The 19,753-nt window shown below is 33.3% G+C and overlaps 1 protein-coding gene and 2 long non-coding RNA genes across 7 annotated transcripts; 1 reads left to right on the top strand and 2 right to left on the bottom strand.

Moving 5' to 3' along the window:
* Window positions 1-6,438: 6,438 nt before the first annotated feature.
* On the bottom strand, window positions 6,439-8,333 carry LOC140892920 (uncharacterized). Its single transcript, XR_012152942.1, has 4 exons — window positions 8,148-8,333; window positions 7,137-7,572; window positions 6,869-7,053; window positions 6,439-6,598 (listed from the first exon to the last, which is right to left on the bottom strand). It is a non-coding gene; the product is annotated as an uncharacterized lncRNA (long non-coding RNA).
* Window positions 8,334-8,626: 293 nt separating this feature from the next.
* On the top strand, window positions 8,627-10,527 carry LOC140893085 (uncharacterized). The gene is made up of 4 exons (XR_012153012.1): window positions 8,627-8,818; window positions 9,394-9,829; window positions 9,913-10,097; window positions 10,368-10,527. It is a non-coding gene; the product is annotated as an uncharacterized lncRNA (long non-coding RNA).
* A 1,795-nt stretch (window positions 10,528-12,322) lies between these two features.
* On the bottom strand, window positions 12,323-18,793 carry LOC140891912 (uncharacterized). 5 transcript variants are annotated; one of them, XR_012152661.1, is made up of 8 exons: window positions 18,232-18,793; window positions 16,887-17,007; window positions 16,680-16,797; window positions 16,425-16,542; window positions 15,603-15,678; window positions 13,290-13,448; window positions 12,583-12,728; window positions 12,323-12,451 (listed from the first exon to the last, which is right to left on the bottom strand). XR_012152661.1 is itself a non-coding variant. In XM_073300603.1 (6 exons), the coding sequence occupies exons 1-5, from the start codon at window positions 18,721-18,723 to the stop codon at window positions 15,637-15,639; spliced, it is 891 nt and encodes a 296-aa protein (XP_073156704.1). In that variant the 5' UTR covers window positions 18,724-18,793; the 3' UTR covers window positions 12,433-12,451; window positions 15,603-15,636. The 5 variants fall into 5 exon arrangements, 3 of the variants coding, with proteins under 3 accessions (XP_073156704.1, XP_073156702.1, XP_073156705.1); XR_012152662.1 differs by lacking the exon at window positions 12,583-12,728 and having other exon boundaries at window positions 12,343-12,451; XM_073300603.1 differs by lacking the exons at window positions 12,583-12,728; window positions 13,290-13,448 and having other exon boundaries at window positions 12,433-12,451.
* Between the last annotated feature and the right edge of the window lie 960 nt (window positions 18,794-19,753).

Here is a 19,753-nt window from a genome sequence, read left to right as displayed (position 1 = left end):
GCTGAACGCATGAGTTCGGATCGTCCGAACCCACTTCGGGGCTTCCGAAGCCTTCAGAGCCTCCGAAGCTTGGCTCCGCGCATGTTCGGATCCTCCGAACTCTGTTCGGACCGTCCGATCCTTCCGGACCTTTTTCACCATTTTGAGTGTCCTAGATCCATTTTCGAACTTCGTTAATCCTTTGGGAATTTTTTTACTCATGTTTTACTTAATTTAAACATGATCACTTGATTAATTACTCCTTAATCATTAATTTTGGATACGAGTCACTACAATCCATCAGTGCGTTCTATGTTGAATTTTATCACTCTGCTCATTCTAAAATATTGTCAACAAGACAACACCACGTAACATTAAGATATAAAAGCGTACGTGCAAAATCCTAATTTTTTTTCATTTTCACAAAATATTATTTTCTCCTATTAAATATTTCTAACTTTTTTTTAGAATTTGAATTTTTACGTGAAGATCACAAATATGATATGTCTGGGATCTGGATATACACAATATATACATATACATAGGTGTATGGAAAATTTCATCCTAGCCCATGGGTATTACCCCATGTGGTAAGTGGAATAATTTTATTGGTTAATATCATGTGAGCCTCACATGATTGAGTGAGACCCACATGATAAGACCAATAAAATGATTTCACCTACCCCATGGGATAATACCCATAGGGTAGGATCTAATCAACCGATATGTATCATGGGAGACAGTGTGGAGTCATATTTAAATAAAAAATTTATATTTTTAATATAAAAAAATAAGTTTTTTTATGGATCAAGTCGAATTTTGGAAAAATTTAATTTCACAAAATTGAATTTTGAAACAGTTTCATAGAGTTTTTGTAATTTTTTTATACCATGCTTTCCTTTGAATAATATTTGGTTTACAGATTAAAAACAAAAAAAAAACAAAAAAATTTGTTCGAAGGTTGAAGATCAGCAAGGTGTAGCGTCGGTGGAATGATTGAACCACTTATTAAGATTTTAATAAGGCGCTCGAATGCCTTTAAGGGGTGTCCAAGTTGGTGAAGTAGGTTAACTCTTGGCCATAGGTCAGGAGTTCGATTTCCGCTGCCAACATCTTCTTGGACTAGCCTGTCACACAGGGCATATCTAGTGAGGTTTACCTGACTAGTCTAGTTTGCAGTCTATTGCGTTAGTCCGAGGGTTTACCAAGAGCGCATCGAAAGGTAGCGGCTTGGAACTATTGCGTTAGTTCGAGGGTTTACCCAGAGCGCACCGAAAAATAGCGACTGCGGGTTCCCCTGTCAAAAAAAAATTAAGGCTCTCAAATTGTCAAAGACGGTTTAGTACATGCATGTAGCCCGCAGGGCACTACCCTGCGGGTGACGTGTAACCTCATGCAGAGCCGGACCTCTTGTGAAACCAACCAAGCATTTGCCTCAGGGCCCAGCCCAACAAGGGGCCCAATATTTTTTAAAAAAATTTAATATAGGTAGGTACATGTATTGGGTTGAATTCACGTGACCAATATAAATTTTTAATAAAAAGAAAACCCACTCACAAAGCGCATTAAAATACAAATCAATTTTTTTAATTCTCACGTTTGTCATTTGCACACAGCACAATCAATTGCACTTTCTCTGCACAGATTGCACTCTGCTCTCACGATTCACGATCGCTCAGAGCCTTCAACCTCTCTGGCTCTTCATCGGACCGCCACTCGCCAATCTTCGGTAGCATCGGCCACTCTTGTCTCTCTCTCTTGGACATTTCCTTTCTCCTTAATTCTTAGGTAAATATTTTCATTATTTTCATATCTCATTAAATAAGGGTTCGAATGTTTTTTTTTTGTTTTAATTGGTATAATTCATGACTTTGATTAATTTTGGGAAAGTTTTATTGTTTTTTATCTATTGAATATTGATTTAAAATGGTTGATTTTGTCTTGGGTATTTTTTAATACATAAGTTAATTTTTTGTTGCTCGTTGGTTGATTAAAAATTTTGATAATTATTAATTTTTAATAACCTATAGATTTGAAAGATTGAAAATGCCTCCTAAATATCGGTCTGGAGCTCAGAAAAGAAAATTGAAAGAAAGGGAATTGACTTTAATTCAAAGTCAAGCCGGGATATTAACATATATTTTAGTAGAAGTAACACTACAGAAACAGAGGGATTAGTGGACAATTTGGTGATTGAAGAACAACAAATTCATAATGAATATGAAGTTGTGACAGAGGTCGGTTATTTGCGAATTGAATTTCACATGCATTCACCGCAACAAGAGGGCCCATTTTTTATTTGTCGCCTCAGGCCCTGTTAAACACAGGTCCGACTTTGACCCCATGATTGGTCAAAATTAGTGGATCTCACGTGGGACTCACTAATTTTAACCAATCATGGGATTACACGTCACCCGTAGGACACTACCCAACGGATAGCATCGACTCAACAGTTAAAGACATGGAATCGTGGGTCCACAGGCCCTGTTTTTGGGGAGATCACAAATCAATTGTCAAGGTGATGAAATTATGAAAGGCTACAATTTTTTTAAAAAAAAAAAAAAAAAGTTCGAGAAATATATGGTTACAATTAATTCTCAAGTAATCCTAAATTTAAAATCTTCATATTAGATCAGATACAAATTCTGACTTACAATATTTTAGAGTTTAAACAATTGAATTTAGAGTGATTCTCTTGTGAGACCGTCTCACGAAGAGACGGATGAGCTCATTTGAAATACAAGCACCCGTAAGATTTAATCGGGTCTTGATACGGGTCTTGATAAACCACGGCGCAAAAATTGATTTCTCACCTCTACAATCGACCGCGATTTCTCGGGAAAAATCCTAGTTCTTCTCTGATTTTTTCTCTCAGTCCTTCTCATCCCAACTCGCCGCTGCTCAAAATTATTATATCTTGGATTTCTAGTCACCCAGTACTCATGGCTGGCTAAAGTACACGAGAGATTCCTACAACTCAACCAAATATAAGTTTCCGTTTTTTTTGCTCAAATTTTTGTTTATGAGCGCCTAAAATTTAATATGTATGATTATTGATGCTAAAAAATTGGCCTGTGAAATTTTGGCTGGAATCAATCAATATATGATTGTGTCTTTTAGGTTAGCATCAATATAGGTACCTGTTTTTTTTAATTTTCGAATTATCTGAGACATTGCTCACTATGTGTTTGATGTTTTGTTCTATTGATGCCATTCTATAGCTACTTATTATTTTATATAGTTTCTATGTTTGCTATGAAGATATCGGCCCACACATATGTGCAGTTTCTTTTGGTTGAATGATGACTAGTGAATTTGTTTCTTGCTTTAATCTATCGGGAAGCTAATTTACTGAAAATTTGAAAACTATATCCCTATTGGTTGAAGATTAATTATTGATTCTAGAGGGCCATTTTCTTTTGAGTTTCATGGGTGTGCATTGCTTCTGGTTGTTTCCTCGAGAGTTCTATGCAAACTTTGTAGCTGTTGATGCCTATCATTTAACATTTAATACGATTTCAAACCACATGTACATGTTTCCAGCTGTTGTAGATCCATCAAGTTTACAGCATTTTTGTGATAGAGCAGTTGACGGAATCACTGCCATCAAGTTTACAGAATTGTCGAGGAACAAAAACTAATGCTTGTTTCACAAACAGAACAGAACTGGCTTGTAATGGTGGGCAAGGGGCAGCATTTGAGGTACCATGAAATTTTTTGCTGGTAGTAAAATGAAGGTGCCCTGTTTTAATGACCCCTTGAATTCATATGATATACTTATTCCTTGAAACAAACCATAAGTATAAGATCAACTAAGGGCAAAAATTACAGAGTATGTTAAGCAGAACTTGCCAAGTCTCTAAAGTGGAGAAGTTGTACCTGAGAACCTGGTGAGTGGCATACCAATGTTGCTGCCTAAACCAGTTCTTGAATTTAATCAGAAGAAGTTCACGAGAATTTAACTAATGAAAACTAATCTATTAAAATAAAAGATTGCACCTAATCTATTAAAATAAAAAATTGCGCCTGGATTTCGAGATTGCTCATGTTCCTTTCATGCGTGGTAAATTTTTGAGCTTATTATTACTGTGTGAAGCCCTACTGATTTCCAATGGCAATGTTCCGAATGATATCATCGAAGAATATCTGTAAATAAATATAGTGAGTTATCACGTGGTCCTCAATTGATTACATGCAAAACAACATTTCATGAGCTATATTTGGATATTAACTCTTTTGCATGGATCAAAATTTGTTTCTAGGCTCTGCCCAAGAAACAAAATTTGCCCTCAGTTTGTATCTCTCTATTGTGGTACATGAAGCCGAGGCCGAAGAACACTGACACATGGTTTTTGTCACTCTGTCGTGGTTCAAGTTGTATGTTTCATCACATTGATAAACAAAACTAGTGAGTTATCACGTGGTCCTCAATTGATTACATGCAAAACAACATTTCATGAGCTATATGTTAGTTAATTTCTTTCAAGAATGAAAATTGAATCCATCGAATTGTCCGCTTTATTGTCTTTGGTTGCGTAGAGGAGTTTGGGAGATCATGAAGCATAGGAAGAGTGCCATGCGATATCTCATAGTTAAGTTTGCCAAGAGAAGTGACGATCATAAGTGGATTCTTGAGCGCAAGGAGGTGACCAACTTTGATGCAAGGTGGCATTTAGCAATGGTGATGCTTCCTGATGTGAAGGATGAATATGAGGAGATGCCTGAGATGCTCATTGACCGAATGCATTTGTTGTCAAAATCATTCGCGAACATTGAAAAGGCTGATGCAAAATCTTTACGTGTTGGTTTATTCATGGAGTTTAAGAATGAGGAGGCAGGACCTGTGCACTGTGAGTGGTTTTTTTTTTTTTTTTTTTTTTTTTTTTTTTATGTCAAGCAATACTTGTGAGCAACTAATTTGAAATAAATAATATTAATTTTTTGTGAAAAGTATTAATTTTTATGTTAAAAATATTAGTTTTTATATCAAAAGTATTACTTTGTAATATATGCTTATTTGACATTAAAAAAAATATTTTTATTTTAGTAAATGGTATAAAATAATAGTTTTTATGTCAAATGTATTATTTTTTATACTAAAAGTATTAGTTGTTATGTAAAAATTATTAATTTGTAATATATGATTATTTGACATTTAAGTTTTTGGTAAACGAAATAAAATATTATTTTTTTGTGAAATGAACTAGTGTTTATGTTATAAATATTAGTGTTTATGTCAAAAGTATTATTTCTAACGTATATTTATTTAACATAAAAAATATTAATTTTTTAATCAAATGTATTAGTATTTATGTTGAAAGTATTTTTTTTTTCAGTCTGAGATATTAATTTTAATGTATGCTTGTTTGACATCAAATAATACTTTTTATGTCAAATTACAGACGTTAGAAGTAATATTTTTAACATAAAAATAATACTTTTGACTAAATAAGCAATAATTTTATCAGAAAAACTAATACGTTTTATGTCAAATTTGCATATGTTTGAACTAATATTTTTTTTACATAAAAACTAATATTTTTATTATAAAAAATTAATACTTTTCACAGCAAAAGTAATACTTTATATATTAAATTAGCACACATTATAAAGTAATATTTTTTACATAAAACTAATATTTTTGACAAAAAAATTAATACTTTTTATGTTAAAATATCACATGTACATGACTTTATGGATAGTATATGCCTTGATTAATCTATACTTGTACATATATATTCACAACATAATATATATATATATATATATATATATGGACACACATACACACACATTGATAATTTTTTGCTCACATCAATTTAATGTAAGATTTTTTTTAGCTGAGGGAGAATATTGTAACTGAAGATAGCGTCTATTTTAATAAATAAAGGTGTTTTTTTAAATTTATATTTGACCGAAGCTATTTGTCTCAATTTATATACTTTTTAGACATAATTTTATTATTGAAAAGTTAAATAATTAAATTTTCATAACCAAATATGAAAAATCTCAATAGTTAATGAAATCGCGCTAGTGATCAAATTACTTTTGTCTCATAACTTTTAATTATGATATTGAGATATTTTTAATTTTCCAAGGTTTAGATGCAGAGAAAATGCAAATGATCTTGCAAAGATTTTGATGTATTTCATGAACTTGTGACAAAAAATTAATCATTTTAATCAAATAAACATTATTAAAAATTAATATTTTTGCATTTTTTTGAGAATTAATATTTTTGATTTAAAAAATAATAATTTCATTCAAATAAACACAAGTTACAAATTAATACTTATAAACTAAAAATTAATACTTTTATAGTAAAAACTAATAATTTTGACATTAAAACTAATACTTTTCAATCAAATAAGCATATATTATCAAAATAATATTTTTGACAATATTTATTTTTTGACATAAAACATAATACTTTTGTCGTTGAAACTAATACTTTTGACCTAACAAATAATACTTTTTAATCAAATAAACATATATTACAAATTAATATTTTTAGCCTTCCGCTTTCTTGATTTCCAGAATCATGTGTTTTTTCAAATCCAAATCCAAATATTCAAACACCAGATACAAGCGTTTTCCACTCTGCACCACATCCTGCATCCTACAACCAAATAGTGTATTAATGTGTATTGGTGCATGGCACGGATAAAAAAACATACAAGGAACAGTCATTTCAATCAAGACATCCTCCCAACAAATATTAATCTGACTTGAAAGTTGTCTTCTGCGTTGAATTAGATGCAATCCCGATGTCAGTTGGAAATGGCACATGCATGTAAATTGAACAGCCTGCCCTCACATTCATTTTACTAACATACATCTGATGCTAGATTAGTAAGCAGCTGAGTTGACTACTATAATCACTACGTACCTCACAATATTCCCATGTTGTATCTCTTTCAAGAAAGAACTCTCTCTGATAGCTGTGCTAGGCACAACCCATCTTCCTGCTCCAAACTGAATTTTCTTCAGAGCTATTATTTCATTTGTTGTGCGATCACGAGCCTTATACACCACTCAATAAGTACCCTCACCAATTTCCTCAACCTTTTCATACTGCAGCCAATTTTCAGGAGTATCACAATCCATTATGAGCAATAACTAATGAGAACATACACAAAAGCTAGATAAAAATTTACCTGGTCCATCTATTTGAAAGTGATTGAATTCGCCGATCAATTGTAGAAACGATTTTGTAAGAGGAATAGGGAAAGGGAAAAAAAAGCAACAAGAGGGCGTTATGGAAAAGTAACATAAATACAACTTCCAGGTATTTTACTAAACAGGATCTGTAAACAACCACACATTGGGCAAATGTCCCAGCGCAGGGGCTTATTGCTAGCTTTAGTTTCCGAGGTTCAGCACATAAATGGCCCTTTGGAAGGTCTAAAAGATCACAAAAGACAATTGTGCAGTGACTTTTACAACAAATATTTCTTCAGCTTCCGGAGGTTCATCGCATAAATGGCAACTTTGAAGGTCTAAAACATCGTACAAAACAACAGCCTGCTTGCTTTATTAACACTTATAGCTTCAGCTTTCGAAGCCAATTTATTCAATAAAAGGGACAACTACCTGTAAACATAAAGATTAGCAAGCAAATGATTTCCTCAATAATTTTTAAAGGAACATGAACTCTAACAAAGGCCAAGAATCAAAAGAAGCTCTGCCAAATTTCGATCGAGATATTTCAGATAAATTTTAGAATTAGTACATTTCACTTATCAACACACCATTGCATTCCAAAATCCCTAGTACGTGCACTGTACTTTAAATCAGTTTGAAAAATGTTACTTCTGCACAAAAACAATGTCCTACGAGCACTTGTTTTCTTCTTTTGTGTTTGCCATTCATGGCCAAAAATCTCAGAAGCTGGACACACTTTGGCAAGACCCAAAAATCAAAATCAAGTGCTTGAAGATTTAATTATATCTAATGCAATCGCACATGATCAGCAATCAGGGTTCAAAAAGAATGAACAAGCCCTAATAATTGGGGGAAAAATTGAGATTAGTGTAACAGAACTAACCTTCGAAACATACTCCAATTCAACAAATTAAAAAGCAATCCCCAAAAAACCAAAAAGAACCGAAACATGCGAACAAGCATCACAGAAAGTCTTAAAATCAAGATCGTGATTGAATCTGTACCCATTTTTGCGATCTTGACACAGGGCTCGAAGCCGTGAGCCTAAGTGGCGGTAGTCGTGGTGGCTAACGGTGGTGGCGGAAGTCACGATGGCTGACGGTGGTGGTGACATTCTTGGTGGCCAGCGATGGTGGCGGCTTGTGCGGAGAGCTGAAGAGAACGGAGATGCTGAATATGCCAGTAAGCAGGCCGAGAGTTTGGGGGAATTATTTTGGGCTCTGGCGGGTCGGATTGATCCGGTTAAAAGATTCGTCTCATGAAATTAGATCCGTGAGACGGTCTCATACAAGTATTTGCCCTTCCGCTAAATGCAAAGGTATAAATGATTTTGAAAAAAAAAGGTATAAATTTTATTTACTTTTCAAGTATAAATTCAAGGCAAATACTTGTATGAGACCGTCTCACGGATCTAATTTCATGAGACGAATCTTTTAACCGGATCAATCCGACCCGCCAGAGCCCAAACTAATTCCCCCAAACTCTCGGCCTGCTTACTGGCATATTCAGCATCTCCGTTCTCTTCAGCTCTCCGCACAAGCCGCCACCATCGCTGGCCACCAAGAATGTCACCACCACCGTCAGCCATCGTGACTTCCGCCACCACCGTTAGCCACCACGACTACCGCCACTTAGGCTCACGGCTTCGAGCCCTGTGTCAAGATCGCAAAAATGGGTACAGATTCAATCACGATCTTGATTTTAAGACTTTCTGTGATGCTTGTTCGCATGTTTCGGTTCTTTTTGGTTTTTTGGGGATTGCTTTTTAATTTGTTGAATTGGAGTATGTTTCGAAGGTTAGTTCTGTTACACTAATCTCAATTTTTCCCCCAATTATTAGGGCTTGTTCATTCTTTTTGAACCCTGATTGCTGATCATGTGCGATTGCATTAGATATAATTAAATCTTCAAGCACTTGATTTTGATTTTTGGGTCTTGCCAAAGTGTGTCCAGCTTCTGAGATTTTTGGCCATGAATGGCAAACACAAAAGAAGAAAACAAGTGCTCGTAGGACATTGTTTTTGTGCAGAAGTAACATTTTTCAAACTGATTTAAAGTACAGTGCACGTACTAGGGATTTTGGAATGCAATGGTGTGTTGATAAGTGAAATGTACTAATTCTAAAATTTATCTGAAATATCTCGATCGATATTTGGCAGAGCTTCTTTTGATTCTTGGCCTTTGTTAGAGTTCATGTTCCTTTAAAAATTATTGAGGAAATCATTTGCTTGCTAATCTTTATGTTTACAGGTAGTTGTCCCTTTTATTGAATAAATTGGCTTCGAAAGCTGAAGCTATAAGTGTTAATAAAGCAAGCAGGCTGTTGTTTTGTACGATGTTTTAGACCTTCAAAGTTGCCATTTATGCGATGAACCTCCGGAAGCTGAAGAAATATTTGTTGTAAAAGTCACTGCACAATTGTCTTTTGTGATCTTTTAGACCTTCCAAAGGGCCATTTATGTGCTGAACCTCGGAAACTAAAGCTAGCAATAAGCCCCTGCACTGGGACATATGCCCAATGTGTGGTTGTTTACAGATCCTGTTTAGTAAAATACCTGGAAGTTGTATTTATGTTACTTTTCCATAACGCCCTCTTGTTGCTTTTTTTTCCCTTTCCCTATTCCTCTTACAAAATCGTTTCTACAATTGATCGGCGAATTCAATCACTTTCAAATAGATGGACCAGGTAAATTTTTATCTAGCTTTTGTGTATGTTCTCATTAGTTATTGCTCATAATGGATTGTGATACTCCTGAAAATTGGCTGCAGTATGAAAAGGTTGAGGAAATTGGTGAGGGTACTTATTGAGTGGTGTATAAGGCTCGTGATCGCACAACAAATGAAATAATAGCTCTGAAGAAAATTCAGTTTGGAGCAGGAAGATGGGTTGTGCCTAGCACAGCTATCAGAGAGAGTTCTTTCTTGAAAGAGATACAACATGGGAATATTGTGAGGTACGTAGTGATTATAGTAGTCAACTCAGCTGCTTACTAATCTAGCATCAGATGTATGTTAGTAAAATGAATGTGAGGGCAGGCTGTTCAATTTACATGCATGTGCCATTTCCAACTGACATCGGGATTGCATCTAATTCAACGCAGAAGACAACTTTCAAGTCAGATTAATATTTGTTGGGAGGATGTCTTGATTGAAATGACTGTTCCTTGTATGTTTTTTTATCCGTGCCATGCACCAATACACATTAATACACTATTTGGTTGTAGGATGCAGGATGTGGTGCAGAGTGGAAAACGCTTGTATCTGGTGTTTGAATATTTGGATTTGGATTTGAAAAAACACATGATTCTGGAAATCAAGAAAGCGGAAGGCTAAAAATATTAATTTGTAATATATGTTTATTTGATTAAAAAGTATTATTTGTTAGGTCAAAAGTATTAGTTTCAACGACAAAAGTATTATGTTTTATGTCAAAAAATAAATATTGTCAAAAATATTATTTTGATAATATATGCTTATTTGATTGAAAAGTATTAGTTTTAATGTCAAAATTATTAGTTTTTACTATAAAAGTATTAATTTTTAGTTTATAAGTATTAATTTGTAACTTGTGTTTATTTGAATGAAATTATTATTTTTTAAATCAAAAATATTAATTCTCAAAAAAATGCAAAAATATTAATTTTTAATAATGTTTATTTGATTAAAATGATTAATTTTTTGTCACAAGTTCATGAAATACATCAAAATCTTTGCAAGATCATTTGCATTTTCTCTGCATCTAAACCTTTGGAAAATTAAAAATATCTCAATATCATAATTAAAAGTTATGAGACAAAAGTAATTTGATCACTAGCGCGATTTCATTAACTATTGAGATTTTTCATATTTGGTTATGAAAATTTAATTATTTAACTTTTCAATAATAAAATTATGTCTAAAAAGTATATAAATTGAGACAAATAGCTTCGGTCAAATATAAATTTAAAAAAACACCTTTATTTATTAAAATAGACGCTATCTTCAGTTACAATATTCTCCCTCAGCTAAAAAAAATCTTACATTAAATTGATGTGAGCAAAAAATTATCAATGTGTGTGTATGTGTGTCCATATATATATATATATATATATATATTATGTTGTGAATATATATGTACAAGTATAGATTAATCAAGGCATATACTATCCATAAAGTCATGTACATGTGATATTTTAACATAAAAAGTATTAATTTTTTTGTCAAAAATATTAGTTTTATGTAAAAAATATTACTTTATAATGTGTGCTAATTTAATATATAAAGTATTACTTTTGCTGTGAAAAGTATTAATTTTTTATAATAAAAATATTAGTTTTTATGTAAAAAAAATATTAGTTCAAACATATGCAAATTTGACATAAAACGTATTAGTTTTTCTGATAAAATTATTGCTTATTTAGTCAAAAGTATTATTTTTATGTTAAAAATATTACTTCTAACGTCTGTAATTTGACATAAAAAGTATTATTTGATGTCAAACAAGCATACATTAAAATTAATATCTCAGACTGAAAAAAAAAATACTTTCAACATAAATACTAATACATTTGATTAAAAAATTAATATTTTTTTATGTTAAATAAATATACGTTAGAAATAATACTTTTGACATAAACACTAATATTTATAACATAAACACTAGTTCATTTCACAAAAAAATAATATTTTATTTCGTTTACCAAAAACTTAAATGTCAAATAATCATATATTACAAATTAATAATTTTTACATAACAACTAATACTTTTAGTATAAAAAATAATACATTTGACATAAAAACTATTATTTTATACCATTTACTAAAATAAAAATATTTTTTTTAATGTCAAATAAGCATATATTACAAAGTAATACTTTTGATATAAAAACTAATATTTTTAACATAAAAATTAATACTTTTCACAAAAAATTAATATTATTTATTTCAAATTAGTTGCTCACAAGTATTGCTTGACATAAAAAAAAAAAAAAAAAAAAAAAAAAAAAAAACCCACTCACAGTACACAGGTCCTGCCTCCTCATTCTTAAACTCCATGAATAAACCAACACGTAAAGATTTTGCATCAGCCTTTTCAATGTTCGCGAATGATTTTGACAACAAATGCATTCGGTCAATGAGCATCTCAGGCATCTCCTCATATTCATCCTTCAAATCAGGAAGCATCACCATTGCTAAATGCCACCTTGCATCAAAGTTGGTCACCTCCTTGCGCTCAAGAATCCACTTATGATCGTCACTTCTCTTGGCAAACTTAACTATGAGATATCGCATGGCACTCTTCCTATGCTTCATGATCTCCCAAACTCCTCTACGCAACCAAAGACAATAAAGCGGACAATTCGATGGATTCAATTTTCATTCTTGAAAGAAATTAACTAACATATAGCTCATGAAATGTTGTTTTGCATGTAATCAATTGAGGACCACGTGATAACTCACTAGTTTTGTTTATCAATGTGATGAAACATACAACTTGAACCACGACAGAGTGACAAAAACCATGTGTCAGTGTTCTTCGGCCTCGGCTTCATGTACCACAATAGAGAGATACAAACTGAGGGCAAATTTTGTTTCTTGGGCAGAGCCTAGAAACAAATTTTGATCCATGCAAAAGAGTTAATATCCAAATATAGCTCATGAAATGTTGTTTTGCATGTAATCAATTGAGGACCACGTGATAACTCACTATATTTATTTACAGATATTCTTCGATGATATCATTCGGAACATTGCCATTGGAAAATCAGTAGGGCTTCACACAGTAATAATAAGCTCAAAAATTTACCACGCATGAAAGGAACATGAGCAATCTCGAAATCCAGGCGCAATTTTTTATTTTAATAGATTAGGTGCAATCTTTTATTTTAATAGATTAGTTTTCATTAGTTAAATTCTCGTGAACTTCTTCTGATTAAATTCAAGAACTGGTTTAGGCAGCAACATTGGTATGCCACTCACCAGGTTCTCAGGTACAACTTCTCCACTTTAGAGACTTGGCAAGTTCTGCTTAACATACTCTGTAATTTTTGCCCTTAGTTGATCTTATACTTATGGTTTGTTTCAAGGAATAAGTATATCATATGAATTCAAGGGGTCATTAAAACAGGGCACCTTCATTTTACTACCAGCAAAAAATTTCATGGTACCTCAAATGCTGCCCCTTGCCCACCATTACAAGCCAGTTCTGTTCTGTTTGTGAAACAAGCATTAGTTTTTGTTCCTCGACAATTCTGTAAACTTGATGGCAGTGATTCCGTCAACTGCTCTATCACAAAAATGCTGTAAACTTGATGGATCTACAACAGCTGGAAACATGTACATGTGGTTTGAAATCGTATTAAATGTTAAATGATAGGCATCAACAGCTACAAAGTTTGCATAGAACTCTCGAGGAAACAACCAGAAGCAATGCACACCCATGAAACTCAAAAGAAAATGGCCCTCTAGAATCAATAATTAATCTTCAACCAATAGGGATATAGTTTTCAAATTTTCAGTAAATTAGCTTCCCGATAGATTAAAGCAAGAAACAAATTCACTAGTCATCATTCAACCAAAAGAAACTGCACATATGTGTGGGCCGATATCTTCATAGCAAACATAGAAACTATATAAAATAATAAGTAGCTATAGAATGGCATCAATAGAACAAAACATCAAACACATAGTGAGCAATGTCTCAGATAATTCGAAAATTAAAAAAAACAGGTACCTATATTGATGCTAACCTAAAAGACACAATCATATATTGATTGATTCCAGCCAAAATTTCACAGGCCAATTTTTTAGCATCAATAATCATACATATTAAATTTTAGGCGCTCATAAACAAAAATTTGAGCAAAAAAAACGAAAACTTATATTTGGTTGAGTTGTAGGAATCTCTCGTGTACTTTAGCCAGCCATGAGTACTGGGTGACTAGAAATCCAAGATATAATAATTTTGAGCAGCGGCGAGTTGGGATGAGAAGGACTGAGAGAAAAAATCAGAGAAGAACTAGGATTTTTCCCGAGAAATCGCGGTCGATTGTAGAGGTGAGAAATCAATTTTTGCGCCGTGGTTTATCAAGACCCGTATCAAGACCCGATTAAATCTTACGGGTGCTTGTATTTCAAATGAGCTCATCCGTCTCTTCGTGAGACGGTCTCACGAGAGAATCATTCTAGCGGAAGATGTTGATGGTCCATGCCACAAATATGGTTAAGCAAAATGATTAAAATTGAATTTGTTTGATAATTTGATTTTTAATTTTATAACATATCTATTCAATAGGCCTGTAATAATTCAGTATTGGCCATCTTTTTTAAAGTCGATCAACCCGAGCGTCAAGCCGACCAAAATTATAATAAGAAAGTAGTGGAAGACGCACACATGTTGCATTTGTTAAATAATAATCACAATTCACAACACATATAAATCAAATGACAACATGACCACAACATTTTCAATATCATTATTATTTTTTAAAACTTGATCAAATAATAATAAAAATATAATACAAAACTGTGTTCAATCTAGAAGATAATTTTGTTCAAATTAGAAAGGAAGATGTTTTCCCATGTAAAACAGTAAATTGATGAATAGTTTCTTAGTGGGTAATGGATAGGGAGTATAATTAAAGAATTAAATATTTTGATATCTTAATAACACACCAACTCCTCAAGGTAGTATTTTATAATGATCTCGTCTTTTATAAAATAGAATAGATAAAAGCACTATGTTTATATTCCGATATAGTTAAAAAAGATTAACATTAATTAGTGATAAATATTTAGCGAGCTAATTTTGATATTTAAATTGGTAAATGACCAAAAACATCTCTAGTATATGTTGGACAGAAAATGAAATATTTGGCCAATATATATTGGTTAGTGAGCGTGTAACGTGTGAATAATAATTTTTTGCTTAGCAAAATAATAAATAAAATTATCAAAGAACATGTTGTAAATTAATTTAAACAATGTCAAAGTAATTAAATAAATTAATTTTGGATTAATTATATTTTTATTCTTATTATTTTTATTATACACTTTTTTTAGAGTGCGTTTGATCTTCAAATGACTATATTATCAATAAAAAGAACAAAAAGTTGGTGTCATCCACCACTAAATCAGTAGTGATGTTCCACACACTGTCAACCCAAAGCATCGTGTTTAGTGATCAAACCAAAAATGGCCCATAGAAAATATTTTCTCACTTGTGATATAAGAATACTTGATACATCTGATACAAATACAGAATCGTTTAGCCAACGTAAATGTTCAAACCTTTTAAAAAGTTGAACTATTGACTTGGTTTTCTATGCTTGAATTTATGAGTCTATCATTCTAAAGTGTGGCTAGAGGAACAAGATTCATAGGAATGGATAGCTATCAATTTATCGATTCGAAACACAGTACAGACTCTCTCCCTAGGATTAAAACAGTGATATAATATTTAACTGCTACAAAATGTATACCTTTTTTTTCAGTTTTTGAGTCATGTTTAATGGCTTAGCTTGCACCAGGTTTGTATTCTCCAATGCCAAGCAAGTCCTGCAAATATTTAGTCGTCATCACTTTTTTCAGATAGAAACCCAACTCAAATGAATATAGCTAGACATAATATAATTAATCAGTTCGTAGTGACATTGCTCAATTGGCATATAGAAAAAGACAGTTTTGGTTAGTCTGCATAGAGATGAGTAAAGACAGATAGGGACCTGGCCAAGCCCTAATGCTAAGGTATGCTCATCACTTTGTTGTATTCATTATTTGTTCTGATGTCAAGAATGGAAAAGCTTTGATGGTCACAATATGTCCACAAAACTCTCCATTGCATGATATTTGGCTTATTTTTCCAATGTGTTCAACTTTCGTTATCAATGTGGTCCATAGCGATATAAAGACATCTTAAATAAGAGGCAATCTTGAATTCTCATCACTTGAACAGCACACAATCCATGTTTGAACAATTTCAGAACATGAAGAAAATTCAAACTAAGACAGCCCCTTAGTATCAGATTAGCTATATGTAATCATAGACCAGTGAAATCTGAAGTCCATAGTAGCTTCTGCTAAACTTTTGGACAAAACAGCAAGGGGAAGAAAGATAGGTAAGTACATTAAAGTAATTGAGCAACTAAACCTGCCTTGTAATGGTAAAGGTTGACATGCAATTGAAGTACTTCCAGATATAACCACTTGACTCCATATATTATAGTGACTACTCATCCAACATTCTGAAGAATCAAAGTAAATTTAACTTAAGGTGAGGTTGCATTTGGTAAAGAAGTACACACCTGACATGCCTTATTTTTGGCTCTAGTTTCCGCTGTGCTAGGAATATCATGGTTCGGCTTCATGAACCTCTTCTCACGCCGTTCACATGAACCCCAACCATCTGAAAACCTACCACCCCTAGCCAAAGAGAAAAGGCCGAAAGGAGAAAACAAAATTGAGAAGAGAAATAAATATTTACATTCTATGGTGGGATAAGATTTCGTGGATATAAGCTTTACATAACGTGATAAGCCCAATAAAACCTAAGAACATACTGCATGTAAGCACGAACAATAAACTCAGCACGCTGAACGTTACGGTTCTCGTCAAATTCAATGGTCTTGTCTTTAATTTCATAGGACAGATTGAAGTAAAATGAAATCTTCCTCCAACCTGAAACAAAAATATTCATTAGTCATGCATTTCTTAATCACTAACCAACTCTACTCGTGGCAAACATGCAGCACTAACATGAGATTTACCGGATTTCTTAATATAAGGATTTCCAGATATCATTGTGTAGTCACTTTTCTCCAATATCTGTCCACAAAACGTCGAGACAGAAAAAGCGTGCAATTCAATAACAGAAAACCAATGTTTTCCCTGGTAATAAGATGTTTAACACTTGTCATCAGCCTTTGTATGGCATGCTAGTGTTGTCAATTGGTAAATTACATCCAAGACCTTTATATACGAAGTCAATTGCATGGAAAATAAAGTTTATGAGTGTTCTATAGAGTTAAAATGACCCCCTGAATTTGGACCAATACGTTGGAGTTACAAAATGTTTATTTACCATTGCCTTCCCCTTGTAACACTGTCTAGTGGTAGGCGTAACAGATTGCCTGAAACATGGCTCAACTTTTGTCTCCTTAAACGCAGGTTGACAATGATCATTACCAGATATGGTATAATTTAAGCCATCTCCGATAAAATGTATTTTCCAAGAACGTGAACTAAGAGTTAAAAGAGTGATAAGTTGAAAAACAACATAAATTTCGGCATTGGTACCAAGTACTACTGCCAGTAGGAGTCAGCAAACAAAATGGGAGCAAATCAAGTGCGTCTGAATCTTGTATTTTGGCAGCAAACACTGAGGAAAACATTACCATTAGTTTGATTGTTAATGGATAACAGAGTGAATATTAAGAGTGATTTTTTTGAATCTGTTTTATTTTGGTTAATTAAATTTGATCATTCTAATGCCCATAAAGATTTTTGAAAGAGTTGGTTCACTTATTCTGTTGAGGAGGAAGTTATATAAGGCAACCGACTGTAGATTGGTGTACACTCAGAAGGATAAGGACTCGATGCATGGTATCAAGATTTCAAGAATCGGGAAGCTGATTAGCGGTTATAGAAGCTTCAAGAGGATAGGATTTGCAGATGAGAAAATGTATAAAACTGCTGCGAAGATACAGTGGACTGATAAGATCTGCTCATTATTGTTTTCCCCTTGTTTGAATATACACTTCTGGAATTAGATCTATCAGATAGTTTTTTCTTTGATATGTAGGATCAATTGATCCGAACTTCTTTGTTGTCCTTTGCATGTGTGTACTTCTTTGTTGTTCTTGATCATAACTCGTTTGATACATTGAGCATTATCTGTGAGTTTATTCCGCAACAATTTTGATAAATTTGGAGTTAGGTTTTCCTTATCCTATCCAATTTCTTTCCTCAGTTAAGTTGGGGATACAGATGTACTGGTGACATTAAAAAGCTAATAAATCCAACAAAATAGAAGAATTCAGCAAAATACTGATCCTACGAATTCTATCTATCCAGTTACGAAAGTAACTAAAGCAAAATACTGATCCTACTTACCGCCATGGCAGCATTTTGGTACTCCTTAAAGAGCGAAACGGTGGGAAACTGACCAGCCAAGCTATGTCTCAAAATCTTATCCTCACTGAATCCTGAACTCACCGGCGAAGCTTCAGAACTGTAATTCGTCACCGAGACGTTTCTCGGTTCCGGAGAAGCAAAGGACGACGCAGGAGGAGTAATTGGCTGACGGTGCACGTGCTTTACCATGACTAGCGGAGCAGGAATCGATTTGCTCAACTCTGGGACGCGGCTTGATTTGGAAATTTTGTGCGGGCGGTGATTCTGCACGACCTCGCCGTCGTGGTGATTGGGATTGTTGCGGTGGTGGTCGGGCGAGGGGATAGGGAAAGGAATGGGGGTAAGGGGTTTGGTGCGGGATCTAGGGGTGATGGAGGAGAGGGATGCTGCGGCGGCGGAGTCGATCACCGCCCATAAAGCGGCGTCGTCGAGGTCTTTATCTTCAACTGAGTAGGAGATCGGCGACGCCATGCTTTGGTTGGAGCTTTTCGAGTTCGGACAGCACCGGAAGAAGAAGAGACGCACGCGGGCTGAGATTCAAATCAACTCATCTCAACTCAAATCAAATCAAATCAAATCAAATCAAATATATATGCCCATACGACGTCGTATCATCCATCAGTGATTTTTTATTTTTATTTTTATTTTCTTTGTGAATAGAATTACAATAACATTTCCTTATATATAAATAGGGCTAATAGCATCCGGATCTCCTGTGAAAAATTTTAATTGTCACAAAACCTCCTATAAAAATTTAATAGGCTAATATGTTCTTGAATTTTTACAAATTTTGCACACAGCACCCCTCCGGCCCATGTTGTAATTCCACGCGCTAAAGTGCAGATATTTATGATCTTTTGCACCTGATTTGACTTTATTGCTCTATTTTTTTAGAATAAATTACTCTTTTTTTTTTTAATTTTTTTGCCAATAAAAGGTCTATATTTGAAAAAACTATGTGGACCAATTTATTACAAAAGAAACAAAAAATGTCAAAAAAAATTAAAAGATGGGGAGGATATGAGAAGTACATGTGAATGAATATTTAATTTTTAAGTATATTATATGACAAATATTCATGTCAATTAGAACAACATGAAAAACTAATATGAGAAATAATTTAAAATATCTTGGGACAAAAATTTAAATTTTACAAAAAATTATATATATAACAATAAAATATTTTTTTGTCCTCGTAATATTTTATATGAATCAGTATACTTGAGCAATCTCTGAATCGCTGTCTCTCCCACTTACAAGCTTGCATTTTCAGAATACTTTAGCACAAAGCTTCATCTCAATCTGCTCAAAATCAACCCTCGCATGCTTGTTGTATTGTGATCAGATTTGTCTTCTTATCTTGTGGTGTACTGTAGTTACCCGCACCGTGATCACCTACTAATCAACAACTTAAGCATGCATTGAAACTTAAACAAAATAATCAGAGTTAAACTGTGGAACCAAATCAAAATCCTGAACCGATAGAATACAATCGGTAAAT

The sequence above is a fragment of the Henckelia pumila genome, chromosome 3, assembly GCF_033568475.1.
Source record: "Henckelia pumila isolate YLH828 chromosome 3, ASM3356847v2, whole genome shotgun sequence".
Lineage (NCBI taxonomy): Eukaryota > Viridiplantae > Streptophyta > Magnoliopsida > Lamiales > Gesneriaceae > Henckelia > Henckelia pumila.
Note: the sequence above shows the minus strand (reverse complement) of the source record. Positions and strands in the feature narration are given on the sequence as shown.

Excerpts from the sequence above, each read along its gene's own strand:
- LOC140891912 (XM_073300603.1), bottom strand. The coding sequence starts at position 18,723 with ATGGCGTCGCCGATCTCCTACTCAGTTGAAGATAAAGACCTCGACGAC. Across the intron at positions 16,798-16,886 it reads TCCTTATATTAAGAAATCCG|GTTGGAGGAAGATTTCATTT; the intron begins GTAAATCTCATG and ends TTTTTGTTTCAG. Across the intron at positions 15,679-16,424 it reads CCAAAAATAAGGCATGTCAG|GACTTGCTTGGCATTGGAGA; the intron begins GTGTGTACTTCT and ends AAATATTTGCAG.